The sequence below is a fragment of the Alosa pseudoharengus genome, unplaced genomic scaffold, assembly GCF_046254945.1.
Source record: "Alosa pseudoharengus isolate Yale_2024_CS ecotype anadromous, Long Island Sound unplaced genomic scaffold, YU_APseudo_1.1 YU_APseudo_1.1_scf_7, whole genome shotgun sequence".
Lineage (NCBI taxonomy): Eukaryota > Metazoa > Chordata > Actinopteri > Clupeiformes > Clupeidae > Alosa > Alosa pseudoharengus.
The window spans coordinates 13,673,320-13,689,854 of NW_027468859.1; the positions used below are offsets into that span (position 1 = coordinate 13,673,320).

Consider the following 16,535-nt stretch of genomic DNA (forward strand, 5'->3'; position numbering starts at 1 on the left):
GCGGTAAGTATCCGGGTTTGCCATTGGCGCAGGGGGGCGCTATACTGCTGCGCGGCAGTGAGAGCACATCAAAGCTGTCCGCACATACAGTGGAGTTATGTGGAGGGGCGTGCAGAGTTCCTCACTTACCTCCTTCCTCTCATCATCCGTCAGTAGAGGCCAGCTCTCGGTGCATGTGCTTATCATTCAGAAGCTGTTCGACCGGTAGCCACAGCGCAAAGCACACTTTACGCACGCGGGATGAGGCTTCGGTGCCAGTAATGACTTCGCGCTAGCCGTCCTGGCCTCTCCTCTCGTTAAAGGAGTTCTACATTGGTTCCGAGTCAGCTGGGAATTAAAGCGGACCTGTCTTTCCCTGGTACTTCGAAGGTCTCCACGCTCTGGAAATGGCAGGAGCACAACCGGGCGTCCACGCGCTACAGCTCAAGCCTGTGTCGGTGTCTGACAGCCTGAAGAATGGGAGCAAATTCATGAAATGGGATGATGTGAGTGCGCAGCGCAATGACTTGTTTCAAACAGCGGTTATTGAGAAAGTGTAGATGAAACTCGGGTGAAAGTAAAACGTTTGATTCTCTAAAGATACGTAAAGCATATGGAACGTCCTGGTTTTTATGTTTAGAAGTTTACTGGAATTAATACACGAAGAAAATGTAGCCATCAAATGTAGATCAAAAGACATTGTAGTCAGTGTGTCTTGTCAGTGTTAATGCACATTTTAAGTGGATGGCAGTTTCCCTGATGGGGATTATTAGGAGTAGGTACATTTTGAATTCTCATTGACAGGACGTTGTGTATTTGGCTTGGTCTGACAGGATACATACCGGCGCAGCATGGATTAGGCTATCCATAGGTGCCAGTAGGCATGATTTATGGCAATATTGTCTTACCTCTGACTGCACGTAGGCTATACGACGCCACTTCAAATCCTGCTTGGTTTGTGTGATAACCTAATAATTAAATAGCCATCAAACAATTTCTGTTGTTTTCTTTTTCTTTTTCTGCTGTCATTGCAAAGTTGTGGGATTATTTAGATTATTTTAGTCCTTGTTTGAAGAGAAATTAGGTCTGTTCACTGTTAAAGTGACTTATTGAACTCTGCCCGCCTTGGTGAAACGATGTGTGTAAGAACAGAATTAACGTTCACAGACCGACAGTAGCTCATGCAAATTACCTGACAGCGCACTCGTAATGCCGGCGCCAGGAAGCAACTGCCTCATGCTTGCTCGTGTGTCCGTGGGAATGTCTGTTGTACGTCAACAAGTAGCCTAGTATCTTGCGACCCCTTGATTCGGTAATAGGAAATTTCACTCGAACAGCTCGTCTGTTAGTCACATAAGTTGCTGTTGAAAGAACAGGTTTGGCGAAGCTGTCCTTTGAACTCTCCCCGCCCCCGAGCTAGCTGGGCTCCCTTCACCAGTAAAAGGCACGGCTGATGCCGCTTTCGCTGCCCCGCTCGGCCGGAGCTGCTGGAGGTGCCCTTGTGCGCCATTAATAGTGTGGAGCTCGGAGTGAAAACATTGACTTTGAAAGGCGTGGTGCGCCTGGTATACTGTTGCTCACACATGAAGCGAACGGCAACATGATCACCTCCAAGGAATCCTAAGCGCCTGTGCACACTCCAGTTAAAAACACATGCTGCGCAAATCTCAAGCTCAAGTCGGATGACAGAGGCAGAGTGAGAGAAAGAGAGAGAGAGAGAGAGATGAATTTAACCCACCTCGAATGTGGAATCAGTTGTTTTGTTTTTCTAAATGTTTCCCTAAACTGTAATCACGCCTGCTTGAAATGGGTAAAGGTGAAGGAGAGAGGGAAAAGAGTGTTTTTGATCTGTCTGACTGAGATCGAGATTGTACTACAAGAATCACAAACACTTGGAGCTCTCATGAATTATGCATTTGGATTGGACTGGGCCTCTTCCAGTTGCTCTCTCATCTCATCTCATGCTTTCTCTCTTTCTCTCTCCCTCTCTCTCACTCACTCACATACACAACTAGACACACACACACTCCCCTATTCCCACTACTTTGTGTGAGTGTGTGTGTGTGTTCACTGGAGTGTTTCCTTGGTCAGTCATGTTATTCTCTTCCTTTGTTTTCTTAACATGCTGGTGTGGGAGTGGAGTCACTCTCTGTCTGTCTGTCTGTCTCTCTCATACGCACACACACATCCTTTTTTCTCAAGAGATCTGCTCACTGTAAAATTTACACCTAGTGTGTGTGAGTGAGAGCTAGAAAGCATGTGTTTGTGTGTGTGTGTTGTCTGAGTGTGTGTTTGTGTAACAGCAGCCAGTGGAGACACACTACATTTGTGTGTGTGTGTGTGTGTGTAACAGCAGCCAGTAGAGACACATGTGGAACTAGTAACAGTTTTCAGCTTTCAGCATTGCTGCACCTGTCTCTTATACCTGAGGTTTCAGCAGTCTAATGCAGCACTGTGTGTGTGTGAGTGTGTGTATGTTTTGTTGAAGCTTAGGAGAAAGGCAGCCAATAGCACAATTCCAGTTTTCTCTCTGAATGTGTGTGTGTGTGTGTGTGCATGCATATATATATACACACACACACACACACACACACATATATATATATATATGTGTGTGTGTGTGTGTGTGTGTGTGTGTGCATGCACACACACACACACACATTCAGAGAGAAAACTGGAATTGTGCCATTGGCTGCCTTATATATATATACAATGTGTGTGTGTTTGTGCTTTTTAAGCCTCTCGACAGCTCAGCTTGCAGCAGTATGACAGTGTTCATTTTTCTGCTCTCTGATTGATTTTCAGCTCTGTGGAGTACTACTCCCTTCTAGCATTTGTGTGTGTGTATATATCTGTGACTACAGTGTGTATGTGTGCAAGTTTGTGTCTGAAGTATCAGTTACTTTGATAGTGTCTCTTTTCCACATCCCGGCCACTCTCACTGTGGGTGTGTGTGTGTGTGTGGACTAGTGTCTTGTGGAGCTCATGAATGTGATGCTTATTGGAGGAACATGATCTGAGGAAGCCTCTGAATGAGCCTTAGGGAAGGTGTATAGAAAGACATCATTACACTGTGGCATCTGAAACCACATGTGTGTGTGTGTGTGTGTGGCTGTGTGGCTGTATACATGTGTTGTATTAACTGACCGCGTGGTGGTCAACTTGCAGCACGTTGGATTGGGAGGCAGATGTGCTGGCAAGGGAGCTAAAACCCAGGGCACTGGAGGGATGGTCTGTATCTATAGTTTGTGTGTGTGTGTGTGTGTGTGATACATGTCAGGAGGATCACCACTGAGGATCATTGAGAATCCTCTGTTACTGTGTGTTGGATAAAGGTCAGTAACACTCAGGGAGAAGAGCTGGCTGTGGGGTCATCATCAGTGGACTGTAGCAGCACAGGACTGCTTCCATCCTCCTTTTCTTTCTCTCTCTGTCCCTTTCTCTCTCCCTGTCTTGTTCTCTCTCCTTTTCTTTCTCTCTCTCTGTCCCTTTCTCTCTCCCTGTCTCTTTCTTGCTCTCTCTCTGTCTCTCTCTTACTCTCTGTCTATCTACCTATCTCTCTCTCTCTCAGTCTCTCTCATACTCTCTGTCTCCTTCTCTCTCCCTGTCTCTCTCTTACTCTCTGTCTGTATCTATCTATCTCTCTCTCTCTCTCTCTCTCTCTCTCTCTCTCTCTCTCTTACTCTCTGTCTGTATCTATCTATCTCTCTCTCTCTCTCTCTCTCTCTCTCTCTCTCTCTCATACTCTCTGTCTATCTCTCTCTCTCCCTCTGTGGTTTCAGTGTTCCAGTGAGCGCTCTACCTCTGCGTAGCTCTTATGGGAACCCTGCAGTAGAACTGGCTGGCTTCGTTCCTGCACTGTTCCCAGAACTGATGAACATCCTCTGTACGGCTCACCTCACCCCATTGGGTTATGACTTATGTTAGGGCCGAATCACATAGCTTCACTCCCCATTGGGTGTGTTCTTATGTTAAGAGCCAATCACAGCTTAGCAGGTCTTCCAAAGATTCCAAAGATTAATTCAAAAACAACCACTCTCTCACATACACACACACACACACACACACACACACACACAGCATGTATGCAATTGATATCCTATTTAGATACTCGAAACATGTACCTAAGCTTTAACAAAGCCCCCAAACCCTGACATCCAGTGAGCTAAAGCCTATACATCTGCGTGCACACACACATACACACACACACACACACACACACACACACACACACACACACACTGACAAACAAATAACATACACACAGGCAATAATAACATGAGTACATACAGTAATACAAAACACACTTACACACACACTTGTACATACATATTCAGTGCACTGAACATACTTATGCACACTACACATTCTTAAACACATACTACCACATGCTACTTCAAACACATACCAGCACCAAAACACACATACACACACAGAAAGAAACACATACAAACACATACCAAGATTCGCTGCAGGACAGGCAACATGAATTCCTGTCTGGTCATGGGACTGAAAGATCTCAGCCAGAACCACATGACTGCTGACCCGATCCTTAACACGGATGCAGCTCAACAGATCACTTCTATACAGTATCTCTACTCAATGTATTTCCATACATTTCTACTGTGTTTTTTGTACATTTCCACCGAGTACAGTATTTCTGTTACATGCTTCTGTCATGTCCTGCTATACATTTCTATGACATACATACATTTGTATTTCCGTGCACAACTCTTATGTATTCTATGCATTTCTAAACGTTAAATAAATTTAATTGCAGGTGGCAGGTGACACTTTGCCCTATCTGGGTCTGTTCTGAGCATTGTTTGTGTGTGTGTGTGTGTTTGTGAGTGTCGGTGTATGTGTGTCTCTGTATGTGTGTGTGTGAGTATGTGTTCAGGCCCAGTCTTGTGTCTGAACCTGCTTCCCTCTGGGGTAGCATAGTGCTCCTTTCCTGGCCATGTCTGTGAGTGTATGTGTGTGTGTGTCCTTCCCTGTCCTGTGTGTGTGTGAGTGTGTGTGTGTGTTTGTGTGTGTGTCTCCTTCCCTGTCCTGTGTGTGTGTGAGTGTGTGTGTGTGTGTGTTTGTGTGTGTGTGTCTCCTTCCCTGTCCTGTGTGTGTGTGTGTGTGTGTGTGTGTGTGTCTCCTTCCCTGTCTTGTGGGTCACCTGAGCTCTGGCTTGGGAAACCTGGCACAGTGAGCTCTGCTCTGCTCTGCTCTCCAAGGTTATGGATTAATTTCCCCGGGAAGGCAAACACAGATAAATATCTGGCCTGCCAACGCTGCGAGTGGCCCTAAATGAAATGCTCAGCTAAACAATCTCAAATGAGAATGTAAATATTTGGTGGCCTGTGCACGAGCGCCGCCGTTAGTGCTGTCGTCATCCCTCTCTCATCGCTTTTCTTTCTTTTCGTTTTCTCTTTCTTTTCATTTTCTCTTCATTTTCTCTTTCTCTTCATTTTCTCTTTCTTTTCATTTTCTCTTTCTTTTCATTTTTCTCTTTCTTTTCATTTTTCTCTTTCTTTTCATTTTCTCTTTCTTTTCGTTTTCTCTTTCTTTTCATTTTCTCTTTCTTTTCATTTTCTCTTTCTTTTCGTTTTCTCTTTCTTTTCTTTGCCTTCTCTTGTATGCTGGTGTGATGCAATCAGAGAATATCACTGTTAATGTCTCTCTCACACAACCCATTGAACTACGACAGAACCATGCGTGCGAGCCTGTGTTTCTGTGTGTGTGTGAGTGTGAGATGGAGTGTGTGTGTGTAAGAGTGAGTATGTGCATGCCAGAGTAAGAGAGAGAGGGTCTGTGCCCTGTGTGTGTGTGTGTGTGTGTGTTACAGAACACAGGCTGTCGTGAAAAGAACTGAACCTTGGTTTCTTTTTATAGAAGTGTGGCCAGCAGTATCCCTGGCAGTTGCTATGTAGAGATGTCCTGAGGGGGCTGATGCATGTGTGTGTGTGTGTGTGTGTGTGTGTGTGTGTATGTGTGTGTGTTTGTGTGTCTTCCGTGACATAAGATCTCCCCTTGTCAAGATGTGATGAGTGTCAGAACAGACTGTTGCTGCTCACTGACAATGGATTGTTTTCAAAGACACAATACTGTCTTGCTCTCTGTCCTTTTATTCACTCTTACCATCTCAGTCGCTGAAGTTATTTTTTCCCTGTACTGTCAAAAATATAGGTCCAAGACACACACACACATACACACACTCTCTCTGTCTCTCTTTCTCTTTCCTCAACTCCCCTGATGTCCACTTTGTTGCTCAATTCTCTTCATCATTGCAAACTCATGCAACACATTTCCCTGGAAAGGCTTCTGCTTGCTAACACCAAAGATCAACCGTCTCTGCTAACACCTTTCTCTCTGTTGCTAGGACTCCACTGCTGTCACCCCCGTGACCCTACGGGTCGATCCCCAGGGCTACTTCCTGTACTGGACGGACCAGAATAAGGTAAGGCCTTTTGATGTTGACCATAGTTGACCATAGTTGCTCTCTCACAGGAAAAAGAACTCTTAAACAAGAGTTCTTAAAAAAGGCTCAATTCAGCACCTCTTCTATGGTGATTTTTGGGACGTAACTCACTAGTTTCAGAAGGAGTAACTGTTACATACCATTCTGAATTCTGGCCACTGTGTGTGTGTCTGTGTGTCTCTCTGTGTGTGTGTGTGTGTGTGTGTGTGTGTGTGTGTGTGTGTGTGTGTGTGTGACGCGTGGCCTGCGCATGAGTAGGATCCCTTAGGAGAAGCAACAACACTAAAAGAACTTTGCTTGCTGAGGTCTGTACTTGGGGGAATGGGGGAATACATGCATCCTCATTGCTTCATTCTCACCATGCTCTTATATATTGCAAGAATCGTCACCTATCATATAGGCCTATTCACACCAAGAACGATAACGATAACTACGATGAATAAAGTCTCTCTTTGTGTTAATGAATGTGATGGTTAAAATTCGTTGAGTTCTGATTAGCTATTAGCTTTTTATTGTTCTGAAAATCACTCTGAAAGTGATCCCCAACGATATCGTTCTTCGTGTCGTTATCGTTATAGTTTATGTGTGAACATCGTCATTCATATTAACAAGAACGATATTTATTTATCATTATTGTTATAATTTTTGGTGTGAATGGGCCTTATTTCATGACATCCAGAAGATGTTCTTGTCTGTGTAACAGGCAGCAATAAGCTGCTCTGTATTCTTTGGTCTGTGTGGAGTAGTTGGAAGACTGCGAAAATACGAGATGCATAACCCTTGATGCATAATCATTGATTGAACGTCTGAGATTCTACACCGTCTTCTAAGAAGCCTGTATAGAAATGTCTCCCATGCTCTGTGCATATCAGTGTGCTTGCTGCGTTTAATAAATGGCAATAAGTGCCAAGATTTACAAGTCTTGTGATCTTACATCAATAAAACTGCTTATCAAGGAGCATATTCAAACTATAACCACAAATCAATTATGGAGACAATTTGAACTCCCTCTTGTATCGTCTGAAAAAATAAATTCACATGCCAAGAACAGGGCTAAGTTGCAAGCATGCATGTGTTCACTTTGTTTGCTGAAACACGTTAAAAAATCGATTATGCCTAGGGTGCTCATAGCGTGAGGAGTGCATAATGAACACGCACAACTGTGTGTGCAGAAGCTTTCCAAGGCCTTAAGTTCCTGTCAGAGTCCTGGACTGCTTCTCTGGTCAGGGAGGAAGGGAGGGAGGGGGAGGATAGACAGAGGGGGGGGGGGGGCTCTCTGGAGCATCTCCAGTTTATCAGCGGACATGGACGACAGGAGAGTTGGTAGTGTCCAGAGAGAAACCTGTGTGTGTGTGTGTGTGTGTGTGTGTGTGTGCGGGCGTGAAATGGTGCGTGCATGTGTGTGTGTGTGTGTGTGTGTCCAGACTCAGAAAAAGAAAGCAACAGAGAAGTATTTGTGTGTGTGTGTGTGTGTGTGTGTGTGTGTGTGTTGATATGTGTGTGTTGATATGGCTGACAGAAGCAGAGAGTATTGTTAAGTGCTGACAGAAAGGCACAATTATGGGTGTGTGGGTTAGGGAATGTGAAGTGATTTTGTGCTCATACTGCAGAAGAGGCATTAGTGTGTGTGTGTGTGTGTGTGTGTGTGTGTGTGTATGTGTATGTATCAGTGTGTCAGGTCAGGGTAGAGGGCCTCCCCATCAGGGGAAGTGCCATGCTGGGTGAGTGTATGGAAGACTGCATGTCCTGTCTGAGTGCTCACAGCTGTGTGTGTGTGTGTATCTTTTTCTCACTCTCTTTCTCTCTCTCTTTCTGTATGTGTGTGTTTGCATGCATGTGTATGTTTACGCTAGGTGTGGACTGTGTGTGTGTGTGTATGTCCTGTCTGAAACTCTTGTAATGAGTTAAGGGTTTAGGACGCGATTGATTATGAGCAGGAAATGTCTAAAGCGGTTTCAACAAGCAGGGGGGCTGCCATAGAATGCTGACAGCAGGATCAACCGCCTGGTTACACACACGCATAGGGTCACATGCACGCTCAGGTGCACACACACTCATGCATGCATGCATGCTTGCACACATACATACACACACACAAACACACATGTATGTGACACAGGTTTGTGACCCACATGACTCAGACATTTTACACAACCAAACACAGACATAAGTGATTACAGTGACAGAATGTTTTGTACTGGTATGTTCTTTTGTGTGATTGTTTGTGTGTACTGTGTGTGAGAGTGAGAGAGATATATATAGAGAGAGGTGGAGAGATATAGAAGGAAAGAGAAAATGTAATGTTTGTCTTCGTGCATGTTCATATGACTTCACGTGTGTGTGTGTGTGTGTGTGTGTGTGTGTGTTTGTACACTCATTCAATCACATGTGTGCTGATGATTGTGTGTGAGCACTGAAGTGTATTTGGATGGCTCTGCGTGTGTACTTGCAGTAGCGTGTATATTTCAAACATGAGATGCGTGAGTTTGCCAATATGTGCAGATGCTTACTTCATACGTTTGTGTGTCAGGGGTTCTCACGGGTCCTCGAAACCCTTGAATGTTTGTGAATTTGAACAAATAATTTCAAGCCAAGGGCCTTGAAAGTTTTCAAAAATAGACATGGGTCATTGAAAGTGCTTGAATTGGTATATTTTATGTAAGAAAGAAGCTCTTTTGTTTTGACTGTCTGGTTTTTTACATGTGTCTCCCACCGTTGGTATGTCCTTGTGTAATGTCACCACCTAAAGCAGAAAGCCATGCTCTCATCTGTCGCATTGTTACCTTTATCTATGGGATCAAAGATATGGCAAAGCATCTTAGGGCCCGTTTACACGAAACCAACAAGTTTTTTTTTTTCTGATACATTGTGCACATAAATCATGACAGGAAGAAAAACATTTTAATATGATAAACAAATGGTTTGGTTTGTTTTGACAAGCAGCGTGTCAGGTCGAGTGCGGTGGCTGAGTTAAGGGGCTATGTCGTCATAAAATTGCCGGCTTTGCTGTTTACACGGCAAAAGTCTAGCCGGCGGTTTAAAAAAATCCCACTTCGGAAGCCGGTTACAAAACCGGTTACAGCCTCCTAAAATGCCGGCGTCGTGTAAAAGGCCTAACCGATAAGTTCAATTCCCCGGTTTCAAAAAAAACGGCGTCGTGTAAACGGCCCCTTAGACAACAAGGACAGGCATATCTCTGCTTGTAACATATTTTGTAGATTCTTACCTATATGATTACTCAAGATACTTGATTGATCAGTGTGCGATGCTTTTATGTGCTTCGAGTTCTTAAGCATAACCTACATAAGCTCTTATCCATAACATAAACCGCACTGAGGGCTATTTAACAAAAGCAGAATTGAGATATCCCAGATAAGAGACAAAGATAGGCATGAACTAGCGTTGTCTGGCCATATAGCTTTACCAAAGTCCTTTTAGGCAAGTCCCTCCACTCGGCGGCCATATACCAACGTTTTATGGGCACTCATCGGGCACAGTCTTTGGGTCAAACTGCGCGTGCGCAAGGCTTCACGACACCAATCTTGCTCCAGCGGCGAGATCACAACACATGATTGGCACGATGTCTCCACAAAACACCATATGATTGGCTCAATGTATTCACATCACACCACATGATTGGCTCAATGTATTCACATGTCGACGTTTTGCCGAGGAAGGGGTGGGATATGTGTAGACAACGGCCATATTGGCGTGACAAACTAGCCCCATGCATTTCTATGGAGTATTTTTTGAGTGCTGTGTCTCCACATTAGAAAGTCTCTGGCTTTACACATTTTATGAGAACCAAGCCAGGATAAGTAGGTGTGACTTGGTCAAGCCAGATGTAGTTATTTGGGATACATGCACATTCACGGCTTTCCTCAAAATAATTGGTGCTTGTGCTTGTGCACTTCATGTGTGAAATCTTAAGAAGTTTTGGGATAGTTACATTATCTCTGCCTTTGTGTGTGTGTGTTTGTGTTTGTTTGTGTGTGTGTGTGTGTGTGTGTGAGTTTGTTTGTGCGGTTGAGCGTCATGTGGCTAGCATTCCATTCCCAAGATTCCATCCTCAGTGGAGTGCCATTTCTGAGCATGCTCAAACCACTGAATCTCATTGACTGATATCCCGTTACTGCCATCTCCTCACTTACAGACAAATGTCTAGGATCCCGTCCACACAGGGCCGGTTATTTTAAAATCGGTGAATTTTTTTATCAGTTAGGTCTTGCGTCCACACGAGGCCGGCATTTTAGGAGGCTATAACCGATCTTACCAGGTTCCAAAGTGGGTTTTTTTTTACCGGTTAACTTTTGCCGGTTAACTTTTGCCGTGTGGACGGCGTAGCTGGCAATTTTGATGACGACATAGCCCTACCCCTCAACTTAGCCACCGCACTTGACCTGACACTCTGCTTGTCAGAACCAACCAAACCATTTGTTTGTCATATTAAAATGTTTTTCTTTTCCCCGTCATGATTTATGTGCCGGCGGTATCAGCCTTTTGTGGCTAAGTTAGAAGAACACTGTTAGCTTAACATAGTTAAACATTAGCTTACTACAACCAGTGTTGGGCAAGTTACTTCAAAATCATAATGTATTATGTATTACTTATTACTGTCTTTTAAAAGTAATTTGTTACATTATAATATTACTTTCTCTGAATTGTAAGGCATTACACTACTATTGCATTACTTTTAAGTTACTTTCACAAAAATATCTAGAAATATGGATTTGCCATTCTAAATGCAGTTTATTACGCTCAATGCAGCTTGCTCTTCCAATGGAGGGAGATGTGGTTTAGCATAATGAGTGAGCTAGGCTTAAGGCTAACAACAGTAGAATGCAATAGGCGCAGTGCTCATGATGCAATACAAGGAACAATCATAGTCAGAATTTTGTTAAAAACCGACAAAAGGTCAAAGTATGCTAAATTGTGATAGAAATACTGTAACTTTAAGGCCTAGGCCTACTCATTAAAATCAATAGAGAGCCTATATTGTAAATCAAAGCTTAAAGTAACCGTATGTAAGATTGTGGCCAAAACTGGTACTACAATCACTTTCAAATTACTGTAGAGCGGTGTATCCCCTTCCCCTCCCCTCTGACTGGCAGAGTTGGCAACCGGATGATGAAACACTGACTTTGTGATTAGTAGATAGGTGGAGGGTGGCGCATTAGGCCAAAACACAACATGACAACATCAACATCAGTTGAGGGCTGCAACTTCACTTTTTAAATGACAATATCCTGGCCAGACTACTGTTGTCAGTGATATAAGTATTTGAAATGAACATGATATCTTAATGTCTAGTGACATATCAGGGCAATTTTATGATTAATTGAAATACATTTTTTACATACGGTTCCTTTAATAAAGACATGTCAAGATGGTGGCCTGCTGGCCATTTCTGTGCCCTAAGTAAGTGGCTTTGAGTGAGTGACATTTTAATGATAACTCAAACACTCAAACACCTGTGTGTTTTTAAACATTAATTTCTGAAGAAATTATGTTTTACCTATAAATGGTGCACTGTCACTTTAAGAGCATTGATCTTTACGTTGTCATAATGCCCTTTTGCCAGCTCTTGTTTACAAGCCTTATTTGTTTGAGTTACATTGATAGCACAATATTAACAATAATATGCACAATGTTGTTTGAAGCAACCTTCATTGCTTTGGAAATGGAAGTATGCAATGACATGTTGCTTCACATTTCGTTTTGCGAATACAAGTGATTTATGAGCCTGGTATCCACCTAGCTATCTGAATGGAATGCGTTTCAGTCGACTCAGCATATCATGTGCTTCATGTAGCCTAAATGCTTGGAAAACGAATGATTGAAGACCCACCAATTCTAGTACTACGTGGTGATTGAGAGAACCCAAAAGGTATCAAACTTGCATGTAACATCGTGTTAGTGCATTTTGACATTGTAAACGTTATTGATGAAGAGTGAAACGCAGTTTGCAATAAAGCTACTATTCATTGGTTACATTTGGGTGCCCCCTCTGTCCTTTGGTGCCCAACGCAAAGTGCGTGATGCGCGTGGTGGGAGCGGTGGCACTGCCAGGCTACACAATCTTTTTCTGCATTTCTATCCCGTTATTCTCTTCAATTCAAGTTCACAGCACAAAGCTGACATGCACAACAGCATAGTTTGTGTTTTATCAAGAATCAAAAAGATTAGCGTGGCACTACTTTAGATGTTTCATTAATTTACTTGTGCTATTTCGCGAGGCATAGAGAGATCTTTCGGTTTCGCACACAAAGTGCACTAACTATTATGTTCTTCATAGCCTTGTCTCTGACAAGCTGAAAATAATGAGCGTAGGCTTATGTCCATCCCGCAAATAGAGTCCACCTGGGAGTCTGCTGCAGCAGTCATATTCAACCAGTATCAGGAGATAACGTTCTACTATTTTGCTCTGATTTTTTTTCTCCTCTGTTGTTCTCGCGTGGTGTTTGCGAATATGTATCAAAACAAAACACCACTTAATTTCGGGTTAAATGCATTGTAACGCGCGTTACTGAAGTTTGTACCGAGTAAAATATTACCCAATTTTTTTTTGTAATGCCTTACATTACCACGTTACCGCAAACAGCAATATATTACAGTAATTACATTACTTTTGTAACGCGTTACACCCAACACTGACTACAACCTATGACTAACACATGTTAAAGCGATGGTTCGGAGTAATTTCACCCTAGGGTCCTTTGCACCATGACCCCGAGCCAAACACCCTCCCAGAACCTGTTTTCCCTTGGTCGAACCCTGGTCAAGTAGCCAGGCATAATGGAACCAACTTTTATCTCGTAAATTACCCCACTAATAATGCCCTGAATGGCACGAAACTTCTACAGTATGTTCTTTACTCATAAAACGAGGCATTGAAAAGTTTGTAACCGAACCATCGCTTTAATGTTTTCTCCACTCTAACTTGCTCTACACCAGACCTAATGCAAAACGTAAAGTGTTCAGTGCTCAGTCCGAGGGGCGGGATAATCAGTTGTCTTTCAAATTCCCTCTGCACGCAATAGGACAGTGGCAGCGCTATGAGTCCCATGCGTTTCCCACCAGCGGAGCTAGTTGGCTAGTTCAAACGTTTGCCAACTTCATAAAAGCTTAACTCGTGTCACACTGTTCGCCAACAGCAACATCCATTTGTTTTCAAGTAGCAGGGAATTCAAGCCAAACCGTTGCAACTCTGCCATCAATCATTATGTTAAGCCCACCTAACGACTCTATACACGATTTCATTGGCCTGATTGAGTTCCGATTTCTGGAGCTCACAAGCAAATGGAGAGTTGCTAGACTAGCCTTGGCAGCAAATGTAATTCCGCTAGGGGCGCGTCTAGATTTCTAGGCTACTTTTAGCCGCTTTCACCTATGATTTTTTACTGTTATCGTTAAAGGTGTGAAAGCGTTAAGAAAAAATATACCCGTTGGTTTTGTCTGGACGTGGCTCTGTGCAGTTGTAGCATTTGTGTGTGTGTGTGTGTGTGTGTGTGTGTCCATGTGTGTGTTGATGTGTGTGTTTGTGTTGATGTGTGTGTGTTTGTGTTAATCATTGCCTGAATCATTGAAGCCAAGTCCTTGTGGTACATTGAGCTAGACCAGGTCTCTGCCACTTCAGAAGGTTGTCCCTACTCTACCTACCTCCCCACAATAATAACGTCTGTGATGGAACTATAATGGTCTCCTCCTTACTCTGCGGAGTCTCTTCGCTGTCCTGTGCTGCAGTGTGGATGGATGAAGAGCTCTTGCCATCAGTCTGTGCTGTTCAGTGCCCCTCTGCTAACACGCGTCTGCTAGTCATCATAACAATCAGGGCTGACGAATAGCACCGAAAAATCAAAGGGCCGGCGCAAATGGACGAGCTGGATAAGACAAGGGGGGGACAAAGGAAGGAAACAGGAGGATGGGGAAAGGAGGAGAAGAAAGGAAGGATTAGTGGAGGAGGGGAGTAGCTCTATTGATCAAACAAATATGTTCTGGAGGAGGGACGGTTAGTGCTATGGATCAAACTAATTCGCTTTGGAGGAAAAACAAAATGGAGGAATGCACAGGAAGCCAAAGAGTGCCACAGAACATCTGCTATCAGCATCTCTCATTAAGAGGCTTGCGTGTGTGTGTGTGTGGAGATGTGTTCTAGATGGGGATTTTCGGATGTTTTTTCTTTGTCAGATGGTGCTCTGGTATGTAAACACACGTGGTCTTAATGTGCTGTTTGTGAGTTGATGTTTTTTAGTGTGTGTGTGTGTGGGGGGGGGGGGGGGGGGGGGGGCTATCTGTCTGGCCCTGACAGTACATCTTGGTGGCAGAAACCCTACTGCAACTGAAATGCTTTGATGTGTTCAATTAGTTATTCCCACACACACAGGAGCGTGCTCCATGTACATACTGACAGACACAGACACACACACAGACACACACACACACACACACAGACACACTTACCTCCATTTCTTCAATTATACAAGCTTTTGTCCAGAACAAATTGGACTTTAACAGAGGGAAGTATTTTCACCAAAGGCTTTTTTTCTGAGAATTCTGGAACATTCTGTCTCAGCCCATTTTAAGATTAGGCTAGTTCAAAAGTTTAACTACTGAATGAAGATGGGGTCTATATGCCTTGACTAAGTTGATGTTCAACTTCAATGAGAGCGAAACGAAATTTGCTACCATGAAAACCCACCGTTACAGTATAGTATACAGTACAGTAAGGGGCTTGCTAGCATGCTAACACATGCTTTTTAGGTGAAGGGTAAAGTTGACTGAATTTCAATTTCAATTCAATTTATTGTGCTTATATAGCGCTAAAACATTACACATGTATCATGGCGCTTTACAGAATGTAGGCAATCAGAGAGAAAGAAAAGAGGGAGAAAAGAAAAGGAAGAAAGAAAGAAGGAAGGCCCATGGGTAACAGGGGCGAGGAAAAACTCCCTAGAATTGGAGATACATATAGGAAGAAACCTCGAGCAGATCCACGACTCAAGGGCCTGACCCATCTTCCTAGGGTCAATACGGACAGTAAGGTCTGTAAATAATGACAAATGCATATGACAGTCAGGTGTGGAGAATAGGACATGGTGTTTAGGGGGGCAAGTGGTGGGTCAGCAGACAGGCCAGAATCCGGGCAGAGTTGTCATAGGCAGGTGATGGGGCTGTACGGGCCAGGAATCCAGGTAGGGGGACTGCTATTTAGCAGCTGCTTTAATCCAAAGCAACACAGGCTCACACCAATGTAAATGAATAGTCAGGCGGTGACGTTACTGCTGCCCCACCATGTTTGCATAGCGGTAACAGGTATTGAGGCAAGGCCAGTTTTGTCATATAGCCTATTTCATATACAGATGCAATTCAGTGTGCTTTACATGAATAAAGACAAAGGCCTGTATTTTGCAGCCTGGCGCATGGTGTAAAACCCGTTTTCCACCCGGAGCAAAGTTTAATTCCTTATTTTGCACGTTTAATTTTTAAACAATGCGCCCTGGGGTGTGGCAATTAACAACTTAGGGAGTGGCTTAGCGCATTGTCTAAAAATCGCTATTGTACACCTGGTCAGAAGTCTATGGCGAGTTGTGTATATGTTATTTTAAGAGCGCATTGTCAACAGTCATATTGGCGGGTGCACCTATCATCATGAAGCACACCAGCACACGTCCAAGCAAAACATTACAAATTGCACAATTACAATAGGAAACATAATTAGAATAAAGATATTACTAAATACTGTACATCTCATGATGAGTAAGTTATTCACCATCATTTGCAAATTGGTAATGACGGTTAAAAGTGATATGGGGAGAGGCGAGAGACACGTATGGAGCACAGCTGAAGACGCACTGTCACGAGATATAAGCAACTCCTCTGCAGGATAAATGCTGTTTTATTCAGTCATTTGAGCAATATTAAGGTAAGTGTTGCTTTTTCCAGCCTATGTTTTCAATGGTAACCCATTGTCAGTCAATAGTGAAAGTAACTGCATATAACTGTCTTGTCGTTGACTGACATCATGGTGAAGTTAGTTTCACTTTGCCAATGATATCAAATAATACAGGCATGAAGCCTATGCTAGGTT

The 16,535-nt window shown here is 43.4% G+C and overlaps 1 protein-coding gene across 1 annotated transcript in view; it reads left to right on the plus strand.

Moving 5' to 3' along the window:
* The first annotated feature begins 201 nt into the window (after nt 1-201).
* The window catches only part of plcb1l (phospholipase C beta 1-like), a 158,234-nt gene continuing 141,900 nt past the window's right edge, over nt 202-16,535 (plus strand). The window contains exons 1-2 of the mRNA XM_076273344.1: nt 202-485; nt 6,350-6,427. Coding sequence (XP_076129459.1) covers nt 387-485; nt 6,350-6,427 — 177 coding nt within the window. The 5' untranslated portion in view covers nt 202-386. The remainder of the gene's footprint in view (nt 486-6,349; nt 6,428-16,535) is intronic.